The sequence below is a fragment of the Maylandia zebra genome, linkage group LG15, assembly GCF_041146795.1.
Source record: "Maylandia zebra isolate NMK-2024a linkage group LG15, Mzebra_GT3a, whole genome shotgun sequence".
NCBI classification, from domain to species: Eukaryota; Metazoa; Chordata; class Actinopteri; order Cichliformes; family Cichlidae; genus Maylandia; species Maylandia zebra.
The window spans coordinates 38053389-38078262 of record NC_135181.1 but is presented as its reverse complement, the minus strand read 5'-3'; the positions used below and the strand labels follow the sequence as shown (position 1 = coordinate 38078262).

General features: G+C 43.0%; 1 protein-coding gene across 5 annotated transcripts in view; it reads left to right on the top strand.

The window, feature by feature from the left end:
• Positions 1-24874, top strand: part of ephb3b (eph receptor B3b) — a 58361-nt gene that overhangs the window by 10235 nt on the left and 23252 nt on the right. For all 5 annotated transcript variants that reach the window (XM_076874389.1, XM_076874388.1, XM_012922095.3 and 2 more), the window contains exons 2-3: positions 18090-18154; positions 22640-23312. In XM_076874389.1, the coding sequence (XP_076730504.1) occupies positions 18090-18154; positions 22640-23312 (738 nt within the window). The remainder of the gene's footprint in view (positions 1-18089; positions 18155-22639; positions 23313-24874) is intronic.

Below are 24874 nucleotides of genomic sequence, written 5' to 3'. Positions count from 1 at the left end.
GGATTAAAAAGAATTAAGCTAAAAATTATACACGATATTCAGCGTTCATCTTACCGTTAGCGGGAATCACAGTTTAGCACAGTGGATTCTGTTGATGCTGAAATGGAATAGCAGATAGAAGGTAGCAATGATGCATAAACTAGCCCACACTCCTCTGGAGTTTGAGCCTCTAACTTGGCTAGGGGAGCAATGTGTTTGATGAGTCCAACTCTCGCCACGCTCCACTCCCCCACTGAGTCAAAGTCAGAAAGGTTATAATTTTTTTTCCAAGCCCCTCAAAGTTTAAGCAGTTTGTGTGTGTGTGTACAAGGCCATGCAGAGAAAGGAGAGGCAGGCCAGAAGAGAGGGTTCAGAGGGTTTTCATTTTCAAAACCCACTTAGTTCTGTTTATTGGGCTGCCAGTTCATTTCAAAAGGTGTTGAGCGAAGCAACTATGCAGACCAGAGGTTGTTGGGAGCCAAGGTCGCCTCAACTGAGTTTGGGGAGGGGGAGGATGGCCGAGGATGGTAGTGGACAGGTAGGTAGCAGAAGACCGGGAGGAAGGAGTGTGACGAGCTGAGCTTCAGAGGAGGAGTAGTATCTGAGAGATCCATTTGAGCACAACAAAGATCATCCCATCATTTGGAATTCTGCCACTAACCTATCATCAAAGCTTTCACTACACGATGGTATTTCCTCTCAGGTAGAAGATTACACCAGGGAAGATCCACTGCTTCCCATTAGTGCCTTTCAATAACTCTGCACCTTGAACACATGCACATAGTCCCACTTGAAGGAACCAGCCTTTAACAGGCGTGCTCGTGATTTTTTTAATGAATGTTGCAAACGACCAGTAGTAATCAACCGAAGCATTGTACGACAATTTCGAAATGCATTCACTGAAATTATCAGAATGGGGGTCAAAAACACATGAAAAAAATTAGGTCAATAATATGTAAGGGAAGAAGCTCCATCCACCCATCCATCCATCCATCCATCCATCCATCCATCCATCCATCCATCCATCCATCCATCCATCCATCCATCCATCCATCCATCCATCTATTTTCTTCCCCTTATCCAGTTCAGGGTCACAGTTGAGCTTATGCCTATCCCAGCTGTCACTGGGCAAAAGGCGACAACTCCGTAGACGGGTTGTTAATCCATCAGAAGGTTTCTAAACATCTGGTTGAAACTGGCATTGATGGCCTGTACACTTTATTTAGCCTTACTTATATTCTAGATTGTTCCATGTTCATTGTTATCCTACCATACAGCTTGTCTTCTTTCTTCTAAGCAATTTAGAGAATAAAACCATAAGTTTTAAGGCCTTTCAGCTTAAAGGCATGATCTCTGAGTTACACTGTTATTTAGCCCTTTTTTCTTTATTTCATGCTTTTTTTTCTGTGGTTCTTCCCTCTGCCCCTTTTCAGTTACCTCTTCTGTGACTGCAGCTTATCACACTTGCAGTAGGCCCTAATTACAGTATTATTTTCCTCCGCCTGTTATCTCACGGCCTTGTGATATCAAAATCCAAACAGCGACAGTAAGCAGCTGGGAGACAGTTGCTATTTACTACTTGGAGACCCATTGTTGTTGCCTACTGTGTGATAAGGTCTTGATTGTCAAGATGACTTCCCCCATTGTCTGTAGGGAGAGAAAGATACAGTGGAAAGGTGTGGTGAATGTACACCACCTCTGCTCGTTCCACCGACTGAAACAGTCCTGTATGTCACAAAAACCAAATGGTGTTCCATATACAGAAAATAGAAACAAAAAAAAAGGTTCAAAGCCTAACGCTTACATGACAGCTTGTCGCTTTTCGTGACACACTGCTTTTTTTCCTTCTTCCACAAAACACGTTCTTCGCCTGTCAGCTTTAACAATATAAAAGATTAGGACAGAAAGAACGACTGCAAAAAAAAGGAAAAAAGAAAGACAATAGCATCTCACTTGGCTGTAACTTAATATGTTGCTTTAGGTGGCAGAGGGTTTCTAAGTGTGAGTTGCAGGAGGTGTCTGGGGTTTAAATACCAAGGCAAACAGCTTAAGAGTGTGAAAACAATTGGCAAAGACATGAAAGTGTAAGCAAGAACACACACACAGGGGTCAGATAACCTCTGGCCAGATGGGTATGGTCAAGTGAACACAGGAGAAAGGTTGTCGGGTGGGGGGTTGCGCTGTTTATGGCACCGATGTCAGAAAAGGGGACTCAAAAGCATGACCCTGTGTGCCAAATTTGGCCTCTGTAAATCCCCCAGGGTGCAGGAACTAAAAGGGTGGTGATGATTGGGGATTCAATTTGGCTTGCTATCAATCAATGCCACCAAGATAGACAGGATTGCTGCCGATAGCCCGTCCTTGCAACCAGATTGGGTTTGTGCCTCTTGGGATTCACGCCCTTTTTTCACGCTTTGTTAATTAAGCGCCCAAGCTGCCCCTGCACTTACTTATTTATGAATCTTGGCTTCGACCGGTACTGGAAACCACTTGGTCTCCCCTAATTAGTCTCTCACTAATGGCCAGGCTTCCAGACAATTTCAAACCGCTGACCCCCATTTTGTTTATGCACACACCAAACCATACGACCTTGACGTTACACAACCCATGTTTTCTGGTGTCGTGTTTCTGTGGTGCTGAATAAAGTGCCCCACATGGGATAATGAGGCGACACTTAAAAAAATCAATTTCCTTCTCCATCTGTCTAAGTAATTCCTCACCTGTTCATTAACCCAAGAATAGAGTACTCTGGATGTGTTGAGCCTTGACAAGAAGAGAACCCGACGAAAGAAAACAAGAAGCTTCATGCTGGTGAAATAGTAACACTTTCCCAGTACGCTCAGGGAAAGAGGGGCTTAACTCTGGCATGATTAATTGTCATTATTAATTATTATTGTCTTGGGTTGTTGCAAACAGCACGCTGCTGACTTTATATCGCTTTATTGATCAAAGTAAGCCAACGGCATGACATCACTTCTCTAAACACCATCGTGCAATTACTTTAACTACTTACTTTTAACTCGGCGAACACCCGAGCATTTTTCCCTTTGGTTTTAATGGCACAGTCACTGTTCAGGGTCAGCAGGCTCATCCACTGTGGCCTTGTGTGGTGTGGTTTGCATCACATAAACACTGGTCCCAAGTCAAATTTACTGGCGAGCAGTCCTGGAGATTCATTTGCATTCTTCCCTCTTTGGCTGGTTCAGGGTCAGGCATGATGACTAATCAGGTCAGGACTGATCCACACCCTGCGGTCGGAGCACTACCAACCCCACCTAGCTCACTTGGACCACCAAGTGTATTTGTGCTGAAGGTAGAGGGAACACACACAAGCTGGATGGAAACGAGCTGATATTTTTGGTGCATCTCATTTCCCATGTCTCCAGTTGTGGAGAAAAACAAACTTTTACCTCGTTCTTGTTTATTCCCTTCAGATTTTATCGCCAAAGGCCACAACAGAACTGAACCCAGCCGAACACATGCGCTAATGGGTGAGCTTAGGCATAAACAGTGGGATTGTTATTTTTTTAACTAGCTAACTTTGCCACAGGCTGTGTTATAAGTATAACAATAATGCAGGTGGGAATGTGAGGGAAACTTTTGGGTTAGTTATGAAAAAAGTTAACTGTTGCTTGACTTGGACAGCCCAGGTGAGAAACAAGCTTTCTGTTGTTCGTGTGCATCTGAAAGCAATTACATTCACAAATTTGTGTGTTTAAAGAAGCACAGGGAAAAGTAATAATTTCATTTAATCTGTTGCTCTCCTTATTATGTGGTAATTAACAATAACCTTAACAATAACCCATACCGCTACCCTAACTTTACCCTAACCTCAAAAGACGTCCTCACCTCAATGTTAACAACGTCAGTTATAACGACTTTGATTTTAGGCCGCATAACAGCGACACATTCCCAAAATATGAGTAAACCACAGTGACGCACACGCACGTTACACTGAAACCCATGTTTTCGATACAGGAAAAACAGTGTGTGCTAGCTCTGTGTGCTGTGTGTCAGCACATTAATAAATGGGTTCCTGGTGGCCTTGTGACTAGAGCTTCTGTGTGTATGTGTAGGTGGTGGTAGTGTGGGGTAATTGGTGACACCGTGCTCCCTCCAAACTGCCAGGCTTAGTTACACATCAATGAAGGGTGAATAATACATTAGCTAGGGTAGTGCATGTCCCTCCTACACATCCCAAGAGAAGAGGGGGTGGGGGCAAGGTAGGCAGATGACAAAATGAAAAATATCTTAAATTGGGGTGAAAAAAAGCTAGAAAAGGTATTTAACCCTAAGCTCTCCATCCCCTGACATATCTCATTTGTCATCTACACATCTTCAGCCAGACCATTTAAGCTCAGCTTGCCTTGAACATACCTATTTTAGCTAGTGTCCTTACCTTCCTTGTCCTGATGTACAGTCAGTCTTTTTCTTTTGCATTGGAGCTGCTTTCAGAAGAAAGAGGAGACGAGCCGTAAGCAAGCTTGGGATCAGTCGGGCTTGCTTGTAGTGTGTCACGGTGCTTGAGTGTTGATGCAAGTGGTTCTGTTGTCATGTTACAGTGAATCCAAAATCTTGTTGTGCCTTTGTTGACCTGCTCTGTGTGTCTGCAATTTGGGACTTCTGTATTTGCCATTCTGTCTCTTTCTGCGCTAGTGTATATGCATATAAATGTGTGTGTGTGTGTGTGTTACTAAGTGCAATATGATTTATTCCTTCTTTCTCTGGTGTTGCTGTCTGGGCTCCTCTGTGTGTCATGCCAATACACACAGGCCTTTATGTAATTGAAGAGCGCCTCTGAAAGCCCCCCGCCATATGGACCCCAACAGCCTTGGATGGCAGTCTGTCTGTCCATCCCTCAATTTCTTTTAATTGCCCAGCGCCAGGATTCTGTGCTTTGACTGTCTATTGAGTGGTTCCTCAATAGGTTAAATACATTAATATGTAATAAGGTTTGGGACCTCGACAATCCCAGACCATGAGATTGACCAGATAATGCTGAGCGGGGCTGAGGACAAGGAGTGCAAATACTAAAAGTTTTAGTCTGGCTTTAACTTTTCCTACCCTATTAACTCAACTTAAGCTATCCTTTTTGATTATTAGTATTATAGATAATCGGACATACACTTTTATGATTTGTCATAAAACAATGCTGCTAGTAGTAAACATATGAATCTGAATCAAATACATCGTGGTGGAAGTAGAACAACATTTTACACTACTTGCAATATAAATGTTAAGGTTCTTTGTCTGTACTAGTTTTAAGGTTAAAGTCACAGATTTTCGTATACTTTGATTATTGATTATACTTTGACTCATACATGAAATAAAATTATTAAAAGTCATTATATTTCATGTATGAGTCAAACCAGCTCTCCTACTCTGAGCCTTCTGCAAATTTCCATGGCATCAGACTTTGATATATAGTTAGTTAGTTACAGTTATATAACTTTTTTTTCTGTTGCTATATTTACAGGAGGACGCTTGGCTAATATGTAATTGTAACATTATGAAAGGTTGAGCGGATATTAACACTAACACGGCCGTGTTTTTTCAGATGGCTCATTACTGGTGCTTTTAGCTGCTAAAGAGGCAAAGTCCATTTGCGCGGAAGAGGTCTAACAAGTCAAGTTATTACAGTGGCCAAGTGTGAGATTAATTAACTTAGTGGCGATTAAGAATAAGGGGCCAGAAAGAATCTCAGTGGCAGCAAGGTGGGAGGGAGTGAGACGGAGACAGAGACAGAGAGAGAGCTTTCCACCCCAAAACATATGAATGTGACTAATCTCACAGATAGCTATTTGTAAGAATGTCCTTAAATAATAACAATCGCCCTCTCCTTTACCTTTTATGCTAAGTTATAGGTGCCAAGAAACAAACAAACACATGTATATCCACTATCACAAGCTTCCCAAAGTGACATAAAGTCTGGATTCTGAAATAAATGTGTAAAGCCTTTTCAGCAAAAAGTCTGCTGTTGTTTGCCATCAGAGATCAGTAACAGTTGTGATATGATAAAGATTGTCCAGAATGCAGTTGTCTCACGCAGGAGAGCAATGCCGTCGTCCCGGCTTTGCAAAGGTGAAGCATGAATTGCTCTCACACTGGCTAGTTTGTGATATCTATCAAACCAAGCCTGTCTCGCAGAAGTGCGTAAAATGACTGCCCGCCTTATCTTGAAAAAATGGTCAAATTACAAAGAAGTCGCTGCCTTCTGTGCTACCAGCATTTTATTTGATTGTAATATCTACTGACTGTAACATAAGAGATTTCGAGGTGTTTTTGGCCACTTGTGTGTATTTTTGCAAGACCAGGTGGAGCAGGAGGGAAGAATGAGAAAGAAAGAGAGTGGCAGCGATACGTGTAAAGACGAGGGAATGGTGATGGGAAAAAAAGACAAAGCTGGAAGAAGAGAAAGGATTTGTGAGGGGGAGAAAAGGGACAAAACAATGCAGCTGACCTACCCAGTTTACCTTGCCCAGTGTTGTATATCCTTTGCGTGAGTGCATGTGGGTCATTGTTTCTGTTTTTATTTCCAGTGCTGCGTGATACATTAGAGCTTCCTGATTTTTTGTTTTTTTTTGTCGTAAGGAACCACTCCCGAGCTAGTGTTTGAGGGTACAAAGAAAAAGAGAGAAGAGAAAGCGCATACTTTTGTGCGATCTTTGTGTTTATGAATTTGTGTGGTTGTTACAGAAAGGGTGTGTGTGTGAGATTGTGCCAGTCACTGGTCTCCAGAGACCTTACCCGGCAGGTTGCATTCCTGGCATTAACTGCCCTAACCTCTCTTTTGTTTCTGGTATCTTCGACCTGAATGGCTAATGACTGGGCTACCTGGTAAACTTTAACAAAACGTACGCATACTGATGACAGAGTCTCCCACAAGCCAGTGTCTTCATGTCACCTGGTTCCGTCATCCTTCAAAAAAAAAGTTGTGGTGAGGGATGAAAGGGTATAATTACTCATCTCTTAAAATTCCCCATTCGCCATTATTCATCTTTTCCATTTTCATTTTTATTCACAGGTAAATGAGGGCATACCTGGCAAATTAACATGACTGGCGGTGATAACTGACTTGATAATTATCTAGCAACATCTTCATAAATCATCAGCGGGTGCTCGATGAGCCGAAAGACAGCCTTTGGGTAGACTAGCTGGAAATCCCTGCTAATAGGGTAGTCCCCGGCTCTATTTTGGTTTTGTTATTTTGTTTATCCTGTCTGCGAAAGTTTCCGAGGAGAAGCAGTAAAGAAACAAGCAAACCTCAAAAGCCGGTTGGTTTCGACCGCCGCAGTGTTTTTTAAACTGTTTTAAAGTAATTGGAAGCCACTGGCATGTGGAAAATGCGAACCGCTTTGGGGCTTTGCCCCTTACTGCAGACACACAGGCAGCTGTTCCGGGTGTAACAGGAAGTAGCCATCTTTAATTAGATTCAACACAATCACTACATGCTGCGCAGGAAAGTGCAGTGTAAGGTGACCTGATACGTTGGCAGATGACTGCATTAGCAATGACTGTATTAACAGAAACAACGATAGAGGGACACAGTGTGTGTGTGCTTGTGTGTCTGTCAGAGAGTTAGTGAGAGAGAGAGAGGCCATGTATTTGTGAGAGAGACTCAGTGGCTGTTGATACAGAATGGCAAAGCTGGCTGCTAAGCCCTTTTCTTGTGGTGCTCAGCCATTCAAAAAGCCACGGCTTTTATTCAAAGCCCGGTTCCAGCTCTTTCTAGGCTACACCCCCAGTGAACAAACAGGATTTGTGTGTGTGTATGTGTGCATTTGTGTGCATGTGTATAAGTCTTAATAACATGTCTCATTTTCTGTTTGTATGTGTTGCCGATAATGTGTATGCATTAGTATTATGTAAGTGTATGGTTTGTGTTCCCCTGTGTTTGAGTTTGTTGAGTCAGCCACTGCTGACACACAAAATTGCCTGAAAACTGCTATTAAGAGCTGTGAGGGAACTGCTCGCACACAATCCGACTGCACAGGCAGCACAATAGCCCATCTCCTATTGAACAAAAGGTGTGTGCATGTGTGCACGCTCTTGTGTATGTTTATGCTTCCAGCACCCCCGTGACAGTCAGATAATCAACAGCTTCCACCTATACAAGCAAATGCACATTCATTCATACAGGTGTATTTCAAACACTCTGCTCTGCACCAATGAAATGCTTCCCCTCAAATCCGCACATAGATTCCCCAAGGGCACGTTGCTGCTATCGCTGTTTGGTATTTGGCTTCGGAAACCGGGCTGCTATCATCTGTACAGACTGATACCAGGGCAGCTATCAAGCTGTTATGAATGAATGCCTTGGTTAGCAAAGGGCAGCGGAGCAGAGGAAGGCCAGGGAGGAGAGAGCAGAACAGAGAAGTACAGCAGCAAAGTACTAGACAATGGCTCCCTGGGCAGCAGTAGGGCAATGAGCCCATCAGGCTGCATGTTAAACACAGACACTCAAGGCAGGCACACAAACATACAGAAGACACTGCAGTTGTGTACATGCACACAGTCACATACTGTCTCTGAAGGCGACAGCGTGTTAGCATGCCAGCGACACAGTGGCAAAGAAAGACGTGCCGGGGCTGTGGGGAATACAAGAGAGCGTGCAGCAGCTCTCCATCCTCTCCTCTCCGTCCGCCCCCCACCCCCTTTGTTACCTTACTGGCCCCTCTTTGCCTTTCATTCCCATCTTTTTCCTCTTTGCACCCCCTCGCTTTGTCTGTACGTTGAATATCTCTTCCTTTCTCTGCATTCCCATCCCTCTCTCCCCCCTCCTTCCCTCCCCCAGTTTTCCCTGACTCCTGCCTCCCTCCTTTCCTCATTCTCTCTGTCTGATTTTTGCTGAATTCTATTAAGACTTTTAAGCAATGCCAGTATGAATGAATGTGCATTGAGTTATTTTTTTGTAATCAAAAACGGCCACACCCAAAGCAGCAAACCGTGTTCCCTCCGATTCTGCTTCCTCACTTCACCTAATTCTCCTTTGCATATCTCACATAAAACAGTGTTCAGTAGTTCTTTTCTTTGTACTTTGTGTGGAGGACTGGGAGGTGCTAAGAATTCAATACACATCTTTTTTTCTCTTTAATTTTCCACTGATCATCCCTCCTTTGCTCCCTTTTGTATCTGGCATATATGTTCCAACATTTCAGTATTGCTGCAAAAACTACTACTTTTTGCTTTGATCTGGGGTGAATTACAGTTTTTGAACAAATGTTGTGGTGCTGAGGGATTGATTAGATCAAATATAAGACTGAACTGATGGCTGAGAAAGCCCCAGATATGCTATGCTAAGTGGAAGTAGCAGAGAGCCCTGACTCTCGCCTGTCACAATTAGCCTAGACCACTAATGCCCAAAATCCACCAGAGCTTCAGCTCACAGATAGACACTCATAGGCAGGTAGTGCAAAAAGATGAATGTCTGATTTTTATACCTAAACCAAAAAAAAGAAGTTTTATTTATGTGTATATATATATATATATATATATATATATATATTAGGGGTGCAACGATACTCGTATTGATATTGAACTGTTCGATACAGTGCTTTCGGTTCGGTATGCATATGTATCGAACAATACAAATTGTTTTTATTTATTTTATCAACTTTTCTTCTGACGATACTGTCTGTGTTGAGCGCTTAGTGGATCTGCGTTCGACTACTCCGCCTAGGCTGCACTGTCGATTGCAGCGCAAGCTAGCAAGACAGAAGCTAAGCCTCAACGCTACCCGAAATTGAACCTCCCCCACCCTCATTCATATCTGGCGTTTGGAACTATCTTGGTTTTCATGTGAAGTATGACCCTGAAGGTAAGCGCGTCATGGACAAAAGTAAAACAGTATGTCGGATGTGCCACACAATGCTCAATTCGTGGGACCTGGTGCGTTAGCGCAGTTAGCTTGTTAACGTGTTGATGCCATCCAGCCGCACACACGGGGCGATCCGCGGTAACTCGTTAAGGGAGATTTGCCGCGTTATGGCGTTAATGTCATTTTAACGAGATTAACGCTGACAGCACAAGTGGGAACGCAACGAATATGACTGCACATTTACGCCGACATTATCCTAGTACAAAGACTAGTGGACGCAGACAAAAACAACAAGCATGCATGCTACTAACTTTACCCGAGTCATTTAGACAGCCGTTAGCACATGATTCTCCTCATGGGGACCTGATATGTTTAATATGCTGCTGAGAATGTACCCCAGAAGAAGCGTATAGTATAGCTTTTATTTTGGAAAGAGCCATTTCTCTGTAATAAACTCTTTTCCAAAGATGAGTGATTTCTCAATCAGATAGATTTATTTTTTTATTATTTTGTTGTTTCAGCAACATTGCATTTAAAAACTGTGTTTTTGAGTTAAAATATATATTTATCATTTTAATAAATGACAAATTAAAAAGGCATGAACATTTTTTTGCATCAAAAAAATATCGAACCGTGACACCAAAATAACGAACCGAACCGTGAATTTTGTGTATCGTTGCACCCCAATGTATATGTATATATATATATATATATATATATATATATATATATATATATATATATATATATATATATATATAGATATAATCCGCTGTTTACTTTATACAATTCAAAATATTGTGGTAAATTATTTGTAAAATAATGATTTTAGTCTGTACTGTTTGCAGAACTGCACAACAGCTGCCGAGGTGCCCTTGAGCAAGGCTTTGAACCCTTTTGCAAAAAGGAAGCCTTGGTGAAAAAAATCTGTGTATTACACAGTAGAAGTTTAAAAATAAGTGAAAAATAATTGAGGTGCACATGCTAGAAGATCTGTATCTGTATCAAAAGAAGTCTTTTTATAGAAGTTTGACATGCGTTGCTGCTCGTGTTCATGCACATGAGTATGCAGTGTATTTGTTTTACAGTCTAGTAAATCAATCTAATTCGGGTTGCAGTTGTGCTATATAGCGTTTTGAATATGAATCGTATACCAGGTATTGCTGCCCCCTCAGAGGGAGTGTGGGGTAAACACTAAATGAAATCAACAGCTGTAGCGACGCACACACACTCCATCATACACAACCACGCAGATGCAAAAAGACAAATTACTCCGCTCCAGCGGCCTCACTCGCATAAAAACAACGAAAAGCGCACATCCAAATGCCCACAGAGTTTGATAAGGAGAGCCACATTTCCATATGCACGCCTTTGAGGTAAAAGCAAACCTACTACTCGCTAACTTGTATTTTTAAGTTGCAGCCGGCTGAGTCATTTGCCAGGAAATCTGATGATGGCATCTAAGCGTCTCACGCAGAGGCACACGCTGCGCAGTTCACCCAGTGCTCGCATTAATTCAGCCATCTAATTCAGGACTAGAGGGCTCTGCTTAAACACTGTTAATTGTCAGCATTTTTTTTAAAGTCTTAGAGTTAAATTTAAAATGTTGTAAAATCTAGAAGGAGAGTGGGGCGATTAATTTCCAGGAAGGGCTGTAAGCAAAAAAAATACTTCATCTATGGCAAAGTTTGAGGCAATAGTTTCCATGTTGGGTGATGTAAACACCAATCATTTCTACAGAAATCTGGTTTTGCGCCCATTTCCTGCTGGTTTTTAAACAAAGCCAGACCTGATGCCCTTAAAGTAATCATTTGCAAACGAAGCACACGCCCTTTCCAGAGCAGGTTGTAAATGATAAATATTACACCAAACCTTAAAAATGATGATTACAACAAAACATTACTGAAGCCTTAATTATCTATTTGCCTCTTGACATTTTTGCCAAAGTACGTGATAGTTTAACTGTAAATGTAAAAAGTGCTGTTCTGTTTCAGCTGATCTGAGCATGGTACATGATGTAATGCTTTTTTTTCAATAATGAGTAAGAAAAATCACAGAGAGCTATATTCAGATTTCAAAAGACAAGGCCAGACATCTCCGTGTGGTAAATCCACAGTGGCTGGAATGACTCCTCCGCGGGAATATTTCAGTAGGGGATGAATTCGAGTAAGTTTTGTGTCACACAGGATGCATCACTGTGAAAACACTATAAAAAACACCCTGAAAACTGCGCTATTGCCTCTGCAGTGTTGTGGAAGCTTGTATCTGCTCATATACTGCTCCATACAGTAGTATATGAATATGACTAGGCAGTGTTTATATTCAGTGGTAAGGCAGAGCGAGAGGAAGAAAGCAATAAGCGGATGTTATGAAACAAAAGCAGTATGGGAAATGGAAGTTGTAAGCATAAGCTACAAAGCCAAGTAATGTGATATGTGATCTTATTGTGACTACTCATATTTTCAGAACAATAAAAAGAATAACTGATCAGGTCGAGGCGCCGTAACAAAGCCGAGGTCGCTCTCCTAATGAAATGCTGATACACTCACTATGAAGGACCTCCATTAAATCTTAGCAGCATTGGATTTTGAAGGCAATCCGAAGTGCTTGTGTCAGCCAATAAAACAAGCGCTAATGACTCACCCCCAACTGTGAATGTGCGTGTTTGAGTGGGTACGTATTATGTTGTCAGTACTGCTGATGAAGGTGCTGCGACTTATTCAAAAGCAGGCAAAACACAGAGCCGTCCAATAAAACCACGGCACAGTGTCGGCTCCTGCGAGTGCTGGGTCTCAGGCTCGGGTTAGTTAAGGTGAGGAGAGGGGGATTTCAAGCATTCCCAGAAAACCAGTTATATTAACAGTTAACTGGGTTGTGTAGTAATTAACTCAGTCAGAATGCCACACAACTATGCAGTAAGCTAAACAGAAATTCTGTGAGTCAAACTAAGGCCCGACGTACACACATGCACTTATTCACTCAAACACGCACACGTACTGACAAACATGTGTTCCCACCCGTAAAGGCACACCTGGTTTTGTAGACAGCTGCCCTGAGGGCTACCTGTTCGTCAGATCCTCTGCGGTTAGTAATTAGAAGTAAAAGGGGGGAGGGAGGGGTGAAGAGAGGGAAGGAGACAGATGAGAGAAGGACAGAAGGAATGAGTGAGAGAGAGAGAGAGAGAAAGACAGCGAAGGAGGGGTGGGGGTGGGTTAAGACAAAGAAGCCGGTTCCACTGACAGGACAGGAACTAGATGAGACTTCTGAATGAGGCTATACCCCTCCTCAGTTTGAAGCAGGCACACACACACGCACACACACACACACACACACACACACACACACACACACATATAGGCCTATGTATTGGCTCAGCTTCGCTAGCTTGCATCCTCCTTGCTGCGATCAAAGCCCTTTCTTTTTCCATTTCAACCACTTTGCTCAGCTCTGCTCTCTAAAAGCATCTCACAGCAAAAAGAAAAAAAAAGCTGTTTGTTTTTTGTTTATTTATCACAAAAGTGTCGACAGGTAAGAGATGCTTGACAGACATTGCCTCCGGAGACAAGGTGGGATAAGCAGACAGACGTTCAACCCCCCCTCCTCCCAATGCACAAAAAAGGTATTCAGCCTTGAGATATCCCTTGATGAAGGGAAGGTAACCGAGGGCAAGGTCGCAGCCACGTATTCATAGAGCAAAGATTTAATTTAATTTGACGTTTCCAGTGATGAAAAAACTATATTTAATAAATAAATAAGAGAAAACGACAGAGAGGTAAAGACAACTTACTCATGAAGCTCCAGCAGCATTCCCTGTTAGCATACAGGCAGGACACACCTCTTTTGTGACAGCCATTGTGTGATGACTGACTGCAGTAGTAGGATGAAGTATGTGTGTGTGTCTGTGTGTGTATTTGTGCTAATGGGAGGTGGGGGGGTTGTTGTCATGGGAGGCGAGTCCCTTCAGGAATTCCACAGAGGAATCAACTCCTTGGCTTGTCCATGTTGCAGCAACCAATTACCGTGACTGTGTGTGTGTGTGTGTGTGTGTGTGTGTGTGTGTGCGTGCACACAGGGGGAGTGGGGGTGTGGGGATGCTGAAGGGGAGGTCTAGCTATTAAATGGAGGGGACTTCTCCTAAGGCAAAAAAGACTGCTCGGACGATTTGAATTTGAATAGCATCTCTCCTCCCGCTTTCCTTTTTTTCCTGCCCCGCTTCCTCTTTCTCTGCCTCAGCCTCGCACTGGATGACAAAAGTGGAGCCAACAAAGATAGCGCACAAAGCAATCAGGCTAATAGCGCTAATAAGTTGAGTGTGGGGTCCTCGCTCTCAGTGTTGACACTTTCCACTGTTTCAGTGGCTAAACAGAGGCTCAAGTGTTTGGCAACCAGACGGCATAGTATTTTAATGGAGTGGCTACCCCATGCCAGGTTGCCATGTGCTTGGTCTCTTCGACTGCAAAAAAAAAAGATACAAAAAAACAACAACAAAAGCAACTCAGAGGAGAGGTGGGGAGAAGATAATTAACTACTGAAGAAGCCCCGAGCAAAGGATTATGGGAAGGGAGTCATTAGGGTTTGGAGTTGAGTTTATTTTTATGTTATTATGGGTTTTCCTGGATGCAAAATCTTGCTTTTGTCACGTTTCATTAACACACAAGTTAGTGGTAATTTCTAAGGTGAAGCCGTTTTGTTTTGCACTAATAGCAGAGAACTTAGTCGGCTTGATTGTCAAGGTGGGAAAAGAACATTTCATTAAAAATATTAGTTTGGTGACTGCTGTCTGAATTTTGAAGAATCACACATACCAAAGACATCCACACTCAGAAGCTCAAAGCAAGACCTGAGCTAAATCACTCACCTGTGTGCTCCCTGTGACCTGCAGCCTTCACCCTGAAAACGACTGCGCATTCCTCCCTCTCAATAATAGCCTTTCTTCTCTTTTCCTGCTCTTCTCCTTCTCTTTTTTCTTTCTTTTAAGAAGTCTGCTTGTTTGAACAAAGAAATATTTTAAGAGGCTTGTAACTCTGTGTATGCGTGTGCGCGTGTGCGTGCTCGTACGTTGGATGCGGCCATAAGGACGAACGCTTCAGTGCCCTCCCCTGTTATTAGGCCTGCCCTGTCATTACAGGATTAGAGTGTAGGGGTTTGGCTTTGCATGCGTGTCTGTATGCATGTGTGTGTGCGTGTGTGTGTGTGTGTGTGTGTGTGTGTGTGTGTGTGTGTGTGTGCATTTATTTGCCAGAGTGCGATCTCTCCAAGCCTGTTTGTATTCCTACAATTTTTCTCACACAGTCAGAGGACACAGAGAAAACAAATGTCACAGCCGTTTTTTTCCCCCCATGGTTTTTATGATAATCCCCGGTGCATTTGACCTCTACCATAAATAACACTTTACTAAAGCAATCCTTAGGTTACTCAAACAGTGACTCGCTAATTGAAAAGTCTTTGTGAGCAACAGGGGGTTGAAAAACACCCCCCTGAACAGCGCATGTCACATCACTGTGCAGCAAGAACACAGGAGCACGGCTGCAGATATTGGCGTCGAAGGCAGAGAAAAGAGAAGGAGACAATTTTTTTTAGTTGAAGTAGGAGAGAAAAGTGGGACAAGTAGAAGAAACATAACAAACTGGGAGAGTTGGTTGAGAAAGAGATTGAAAAAAGGAGAAAGTGTGAGAAAAGTGAAGCCTTGTGCCTCTCTGTTTGTGACCCATCGATGCCTCGCTCTCACCACGTGTGTGATTTACAGCAGCCAATTTGCATGTTCGTTTGCCTGATTTCCTTTTTTTGCTCCCTTCAATTTTCCCCTATCTCAATTTACAAGATTTGAAAGAGTAAAATGAAATGCATAGAAGGCAAACCAGTGCACTCAGTGTGTTTAGAAATCATCTCAGAGTCTAATTGAGATTTGTTTTTTTTCTTAACCGACTTGTCCTTCTGGTTTTCTTTCCATTTATTTTTCTTTTGTCTCACTCGGGCCCTTAAGTCGTGCTGCCATTATAGTCTTCTAAGCTTTCAGGGCTTGTTTCCTTTACAGAATACCTTTCGCTCTATAATCTAGTTCCTTCTGCCTCCTTCTTGTCCTTTATTATCTGTACGAGTCTGCTTTGCACACTTTATTAGATTTTTTTTGTCCGTGTATTAGATAATTTTAAGATGCTTGGACTTTCAGTCCAGGCTTTATTCTTACAATGTGCTTGTAATGCCAGGTGTGTTATTTAAAATCACAGCAATATAGTGGACAGAGCATGGCAGGCACCCATACACACACACACACACACATCCTGACACACATACACTGACAGAGAGGGAGCGGCCGGGTTAGGTCAGGGTCATTCACCACTTTTGCTCTGGCCCATTGACTCAGGATTGGTGCTCCACTTTGGGCACAATGCAGGACTTTGCACCAAATACACACACATACAATTGTCCTCTGACACAGACTTGCAAGCACACAGTTATGCACGCACACAAAACACAACCCCGGCCAGATCAAACAATGCAGATGCAGCGAGAAAGGAGGGTTTCAGCGATGAGTGTGCGGTCTCGAATCATCTGCTGTCCCAACCACTGAGTCAGGCTGGACAGGTGTGTCTGTTTGCACTTTGCATATCTATCTCTCTTTCACGTCACGTCCCTTCTGCTTCATCCCCGCATCCCATTCCTTCCCTCCCCGTTCATCTTTGCGTTTTGCCGTGCTGTCATTTTCAGCGAGGCCAGCTCTAATGACAAGCGAGCGCATCAAACACAAGGCCGACTTGTAATAATAAGTACCAGGCGGCAAACATATATAATTTTCACCTCACCGGCTTACCTACCTGCACGGCTGTCAGTAACAGGTCCCAAATCACACACTGTCACAGTATGAGTCACAGGAAGTCCTGCAGCTAGTGAGTGCTGGCCCATTCTCTGAGAAAACACAAGCAGGCCCTCAGTTGCTCACATGTGGCTACATCTGGTTACAAAGGGAGCTCTTAGCAAACACCACGTTCATGAGTTCCCTGCTTTAACACTGGAAACACATTGAGAATATTGCAAACCCGCTAAGCAAAAGGAATCACTTATGATAAAGGCTTTGATTTGGCTCATGGTGACAGTTTTAGACCTTTTTCAGTCAAAGTCTGCAGGGGTGAAAATGAGTGGGACTTCCCCGTTGTAAGAGCATAACACTTGGACAAAATTAGATATAATTCACAAGGGGCTTGAAGTTCTTTTTGTTTGCCTGAATGTAGCAGTTGCTTGATGTGTGGTAAAAATCCTTGAGTTATAGTATTGTACTTATACCTAGGACCTATTTACAATTAGTTAGCAAGCCAAAAAAAAGAAGTCTGCAAAGACTTGGAAAATCTCAAACTTCATTTGATGACCAAGCACTCACTGGCTGCACCGTTTCATCATCTTTCACTATCTTGTAGAACAGCACAGCGGTTGAGATAATAACGGTGGCTGCACATCATGCCTTGAGCGCCAGGTAGTAAAAGACTCGACATTTATAGTCTTCCTTCCCCGCTCTCGCAAAGCTCCCATCTTTGCCAGTAGAAACAAGAAAGTGGAAAGTGGAGAGCAAAAACGGTTTTGCAGGGGAGATCTCTGTCCACTTCAACTTGCGCGAGCCATTTGTTGATGTTTTTGTGTGTGAAATCCCCCGTGTGTGGCATATAGATACGTGTAAGAATGTTCTAAACTGAAGTGCCTTCAAGTATTGACGCAAAACGAATCCTATTGAAGTTTACCGACCTCTGTTCCACTCGAGAGCTCCTCTTTTGTGACACCGAAATTTATTGCCCCTGCTCTCCATTCAAGTATTCTGTTGGGTTGTATATCTTGAGTTTTACAACTGTGTCTATATCTTATCAAGTGTGTGTCTGTGTGTCACGTGTTCTGTGGGAAGCGGAACTGTTTCGCAGTGAGAGCTTTGTTTAAGGGAAACACCTAATTGGGACTAATTAGCTTAATGAGGAGCAACAGTAAAATATCACACAATACCTCACTGATCACCTATCGGGACCTTTGTCTGTCTCGTGTTTCATCTATAATACATTCACTCACACACACCCACACATACTCACTTGCACATAAAGTACTCCTTTGTCTAAATCAATTCAGTTAGTTGTGAGCTTGTGTGTCCTTTATTCACACAGTTTTCTGAAAGCAGCTTTGGTCAGAGCCTCGTATCTGTTCCTTGGATCATTTTGCAAGTTTTATGAGATTGTTGTAAAACAACTGAAAGTTCTACTGATCTCTTTTTTTCTTCCTTGTTTGATTGTGTTGTTTTCTCTCTGCTTCCATTTTTCAGAGACGTTGATGGACACAAAGTGGGCCACGACAGAACTGGCTTGGACTGCACATCCTGAGACTGGGGTGAGTTTACTGGGCATAGTGTGCATTGTGTTGTGTTAATAATGAGCAATACTCCAGGCTATGTTTTACCATTTGATGAAATTAAAATATTTTAGGCAGCAAAACAAATGATGCACTGACATCTAATTCACCTGACTGACCTGATTGACTCCCTCTTGAAAAATGCAAAAAAAAAAAAAGCATTGGTGTTGTCATGAAGTTCCCTTTTAAACGCTGATAAATGTCTCAGCACCCAAATCTACCTTACACAAAGTGTCCATGACAGCCTCACATGGCTTTCCCATGTGGTCTCCACAATGAGGCAAAAAGAGCCTCGACCCCTCCTCGGATATACTTCAAAGACTGCCAGCACTCCTCCCTTGCCTTTGTGTGGTCCTCTGACTTGGCCCTTGTGTTTTGAACGATGGGCCCCCTTTTTTTTTAGTATATTTTTGCTCTTACCACAACACACTTGTCAGAGGATTCTTCCCCAGCTGTTCAAAGTCACCCACCCTCCTTATGCTCCTTTTCACCTAGCCATTAAACATTCACTGTGCCAGACACACACTAGCCACCTCAGCTGTAAACAATCAGGAGGACAAACCCTCTCACAGCCTGGCATGTCCCATTTCTGTTCCCCCTTCCCTCCAAACACACACACACCTCTTCATCCTGTTACGCTACAATGCAGCGGTGATGCTCCCACGAGGTCCAGGCAGACATGGTTTAGGAACCTAAAAAACATGCCTCTCTGTTTCTGTTCCAACAATCCTACAACAGATGCTCCTTCTCAGTAGATGTACATACAGTAGCTGCCCTTTTGCAATCCAGATTTCCCACATTACCTGCCAAAAGGGTGGAGATGAATTTGTCCCCTTGGCCCTTTTTTTTTTGGGTGGGTGTGTGTTTGCAGCAGAATGTGCCACAGACAGCATTTGTTGTCCCTGAGTTATTTTTCCACCCTTTGTGTGTTTGTGTGCGCGTTTTCCCTCCTTTTATTTTTTCCCTCCCTCCCTCACTTTCACTCTCAGTCCCTCGCTCTCGCAAAATCAATCGTCCGTGTTGCCTTGTTCCTTTCTTCACGCAGACTTTTATTGTATACGTGTTTGTTTGCTCTCGCAGTCTTGCGGTGGGAACGACCCAACCTGTTTTTGTTGTGTGTGACGAGTGTTTAAGAGAAACCGATGCCGTGGATAAGAGGACAAACAAAGCAGCCTGCGGGGAAAGGGACGAGAGAGAAAGAGAGAGAGAGAGAGAGACAGGGTTTCAGGAAAATCCAGAGCAATGTTCGTGCGTCAAGAAGGAAAGAGTGTATGAGACAAGAAAATCAGTTCCTCAAAAAGCAAATCTAACACTACACATTCTCTCATTCATGCCAAACACGAATCATATCGTCTCCATCTTTTTAAATAACATTGCAAAACACATGCAAATGAAGCTACAAACATAAAGCTACACAGAAGCTGTGTTTGTAAGCGCTGATAATCGTAAGGAAGTGTCTTTACATGCTCCAACACTAGGTTGTTGTGTTTTACACACATTCTTTTAGTATATTCTTTCACGTTTCTGTTTGCTATGGTATGTGCATTTCTCAGTCTGTCTGCATCTGTCTTTATAGACTGTAGCATCTCTGTATGAGGCATGGATGCATGCAGCTCAGCACCAGTTTGGTTGATGCGTTTGGATTTCCAGCATTCATTATGCCTCCATGTGTGACGTGTGAATATTTGTCTATAAATCATGCCGTTTATGTTCCAAACCAGATGGGCGAAGAAGGGGGAATTCCGCTGAGTAGCTCTCCTCAGACCCGGAATGATACCCACAGGGCTTTCCCTAAGCATACGTTGACAACAATATATGAAGTTAGCGAGCCTACAGAGATAATAAGTATTGTCGGTATATGACTGTCTCCTTCACAAGACCACCTTCCCTGCACAAAACGTGTCATAAACAAGCTGGAACAGTATTAAATTAGCCTTAGTGGGATTATTGAACCGGCTAAACAAACAACAAAATAAAAACACACTAATTGGTTGCATTGCACTTTCAGCATTTCAGGCAATGCCTAAAGCTAATAATAATAGTTTATCCATGTTGCCATGAAGGTTTCTTAGAGTAAATGTTCTCTTTTAATTCATCCAAGGTCGAAGGATGAAAAAACATGATAAAACTGGCAAAAAAAACAGCTTTAAATGATGATTTTGAGAATTATTGTTGCACCAAAATGTGCAATGTGTAAGGCCCGTGCGTTGCCGTCTGGAGGTGAAAGTTAAAGCTTTGATTGGAAAGGACAAAGAGAAAACAGAGAGGCTCGCCAATCTTGCATAACAATTCATCTTGTTGAAAATCGACGCCAAGAAACTTGACCCTTTTTTGCACAACATGCTTAATTCATTCAGGCTTGGTAAGCAGGCTCTCAGATTGTTTGCCCACTGGTGCATGTCTGACGGGGGGTTGGTTGACCCCTTTCTAACTGCACGCATACACAAACAGACCCACACCTATACATATATATATACTCTCAAACAAACACACAGAGTGAGCACAAACTTGGCCAGACAAGCTCGCATGAGCAAATTTATACAAACGCACAGCCACAAAACACTTGGCCGCATTGCTCTTTTGCGCAGGGTGATTTATTACACTAAACTAAATACCCATTGACACTTCATGCTTTTAGCCATTCCATTGACCTGGCTGGTGATTATCGATTCCCTCTGGTCGCTTCCTCCTTCTCTCCCGCTCTTGTGAGGCCATCATTTTAATGCCACAGCCAAACTACACCCATTCTTCCCCCTGTGTCCCTTATGGCCTCCACGGTCTTGGATGAATAGCCTTGTCTCCACCACATCCATATCACAGCCTTAATTAAGATGCTTCAAGCTCAGAAGGAAACGACTGGCTCTGAAGAGGAAAAGCGGTATCTATTTACCCGAGTGTTGAGGAAGGCAAATGCTTTGAGGTACAATCCAGCCCCAAGAACATAACTGTAGAGATTTAATTTTACTATAGATATCTCATATAGCAATGTCTCAGGTTCAGGTAGCGAGTTCACCACCAGTTACGCTAAATATGCACTATGCATTTGGTGTATAGTTTTAGCAGTCATCTCAAGGCGCTTGAGGATATTGCAAGGTAACGACCCTACAGTAATACAGAGAAAACCCCCAAAATCAAACAAATTCTGAGCAAGCACTTGGCAACAGTAGGAAGGAAAAACTAGCTTTTGGCAGGAAAAAACGTCTGGTAGAAGCAGAGATTAATAATGATCAATACCTAAATGCAAAGTGGTGTGTTAGCTTTTGACTGCCCTGTGACTTATTGGTAAATGGTTTATATATAGTCACTCAAAGCACTTTATAGAACTTGCCCCATCCATACATCACTTTTTTCAATGTCTCACATTCTCACACATTCACACTCCAGTGAATGCATCAGAGCAACTTAGGATTCAGGATCTTGCCCAAGGATACTTTGGTATGCAGACTGGTGCAGCTGGCAATCAAACCACCAACCTTCTGATTAGTAGGTGACCCGCTCTACCTCATAAGCTACAGCCACCCATTATTCCCTTCTCTAGTATTATTTTCCTCCCCTGTTCCCTCTACATTTAATGCTCTAAAGCACTGGCATGTCTTTTGCATAGCACTGTTAACTACTGTTGTATTTAAACGTGTCTAAAAATACTTTGACTCAAATGTTTGTCTGATAAAAGAAAGGGGAGCAGATCCCTCAGCGTGCGCACACACGCACGCAAACACACACGCACACACTTAGATATATTATACACACAGGAATTGCTGTTTGAAGTGAAATGATTTAATCGCGGTGTCCTCATTCGAGATTGAAAAGAAGAAGAAGAAGAAAAAAAGACATAACATTAACGCGTCTCACAGCAAAGCTTTTACAGTCTGGTTTGCTTGCACTCATTTAATGAAGCTGGTAATCAAAGTTTAGAAAATTTAATCCCATTTTATCCCGAGTAATTCACCCCCTGGGTACTGTAGTAGCATTGAAAGATGTAGAGTGTAAAAACAGAAAAGCATGAAGGTTAACTGCCGCCTTTTCCCCGCTTTTATTAGAGGACGTTGCAGTCATTGCTCGGTAATTGAAGCGTAATTGGTTGTGAAGCAGTGTGGCTGGTTCTTCCAAACAGATATGAGGTAAACATGCTTTGGTGGCTCTGTGGCGAGGAGGTGACAGGTTCCTGTAATTGTGATGAATTTGCAGTCCTTGTGCCTGGCTTTTCGCCACACTAATCAGGAATGAAAGGTGCATCATGGCAAAAGCAAGGGAATGGAAGTAAAAGAAATACAGCTAAACTGAAAAAGTCCAATTCTCGCTCCCTCATGACTTGTGTCCTGGTACTTTAATCACTTGCTTTTTATGCCACTTGATTTAATGTAGCTCATCTAGGTTCGATGGAAGATGCCCCGCAGCAACTCAATATCTATCAGACATTTACAGCTGCTAATTTTTCATGTTCTTCATCTGATTTCTTTTCAGTGGGAAGAGGTCAGTGGCTACGACGATGCCATGAACCCCATCCGGACGTATCAAGTCTGCAATGTACGTGAGCTCAACCAAAATAACTGGCTACGTAGCGACTTCATCCCGCGAAAAGATGTACTGCGCGTATATGTGGAGATGAAATTCACAGTGCGTGACTGCAACAGCATTCCCAACATCCCTGGTTCCTGCAAAGAAACATTTAACCTCTTCTACTATGAGTCTGACTCGGATTCAGCTACGGCTACCAGCCCTTTCTGGATGGAGAACCCTTATGTGAAGGTTGACACCATCGCCCCAGATGAGAGTTTTTCCATGCTCGAGTCTGGACGGGTAAACACGAAAGTCAGAAGTTTTGGCCCGCTGTCCAAAGCTGGCTTCTACTTGGCCTTCCAGGATCTCGGTGCTTGCATGTCGCTCATCTCAGTCAGAGTGTTTTATAAGAAGTGCTCCACCACAATCGCCAACTTCGCCGTATTTCCCGAAACGGCAACGGGGGCTGAAGCGACATCGCTGGTGATAGCCCCAGGAACTTGTGTCCCTAATGCCTTGGAGGTGTCTGTGCCGCTGAAGCTTTATTGCAACGGAGATGGGGAGTGGATGGTTCCTGTAGGAGCCTGTACCTGCATGGCTGGTTTTGAACCGGCCATGAAGGACACCCAGTGTCAAGGTGAGTGTTTTCACAATATATAATTTAGGTCAGTTTATGACGTGTTGTGGCGGATTAAGTGGATTAGACATTCTTCAACAGGTTGCTCAAGGTTCAAACCCACAACAGAATAGTGTGCTACTTCATCTTATGTTACAGTCCTCAGATTTCAGGATGGAGCCTTCTTACGAAGATCATATGAGAAGACATTTACGTTTACATTTTGGGAACATGGAATGGTATTAGACTAGTGGTCCTAGTCTTCACAAAGACTTAACTGCTGTGGAAAAAAACACACTGATTGCCTGAGAGATTAATTGGACATTATTTTGGCTACAGGATACACTGTTTTATGCTGGATTGTTCACTCAACACATCGTAATGAATAATTTATTTTATCTTGTTTTCTTTTGACATGTTAATCCAGTGATTACAAGCTATAATAATACAGACTAGCAGGGCTACGCACTCCCGTGACCTCAGTTTTGCCTTGAGGTTGGTTGCAAAATGAATGCGCAGTGTGTTGTCTCTTTATGAAAGCGAGTGGCTAATGGCTTCAGGTCTGATGGAAAACATGACAGGTTCACAGAGGTGAAAGAGAAAGGTAAATTTAAACAGCAAGGTCCCGACTGAAATGGAGTGCAGGTGACAGCATGAGAATAATGAAGGATAAATGGAAAAATTTGTGCTTGTGTGTACGTGGGTGTAAAATTAGGCCTGGGCGTGCAGAAAGTGTGTGAAGAGTGAAAGAGCGATCTGGTGAGGTTATTGATCACGTGAATGCAAGGTGCCCCGTGCGTGTTCGCTGGGCTTCGACTTCGGCGGTGATCCCTGCCTGTCTGGGTCCTTCTTCCTATAATAGAAGAAAGCGATGACGCTGCACAGGCCTTATATTTTGTATCCACTCCACTCCAGGAGTGGGTGGATACTGAATATGCGCTCACCTTTAGAAGGAGAGTGTTTGCACGAGACAAAGGGGAGAGTGTAGTATATCTAAAGTGAACGTGGTTAAAAACTCATTTGTTTGTTTCTGGCACCTCAAGGTTGAAGCTCTGGTGACTGGCCGCTGATAAAATGCTCTCTAATCACTAGAAACCACAAGGGATAAATCTCGCTTTCTTGTTCTCGTTAGGTCCTCTCTCCTTTTCCTTCCTCTCCTTCTATATTATTCCATGCTCATTTCTCATCACCCTTTTTCCGTGCTTTTTCTGTCCTCCTAGCATACAGTATCTCTTGCAGCTCTTCATTTCTCTCTGCGCCAGTCTTTACTTCTCCAATTCCTTCCTAATCTGAAGGCCGTTGTGCTCATTAATAAGCCACTAGAGTTACAGTAAGGATGTTAGTATTAATATTAATCGATGAGCCTTTTTTGCCTTCCCACTCATTAGCTGCACATTTTTTACCCCCAATATTCTTTACTTTTTCATGCCTCAGACTTTCCAATTTCAGCATACATTTTAATCAGTTCCTTAAGCTCTATGTTCTGCATGAGAGGATAAGACACAGGGGAGCGAGGAAGAGGGGAGGTGGGGGTCCTACAGGATTAGCATTTTCTATGCCTCCACCTCTTCCACCTCTCCCTC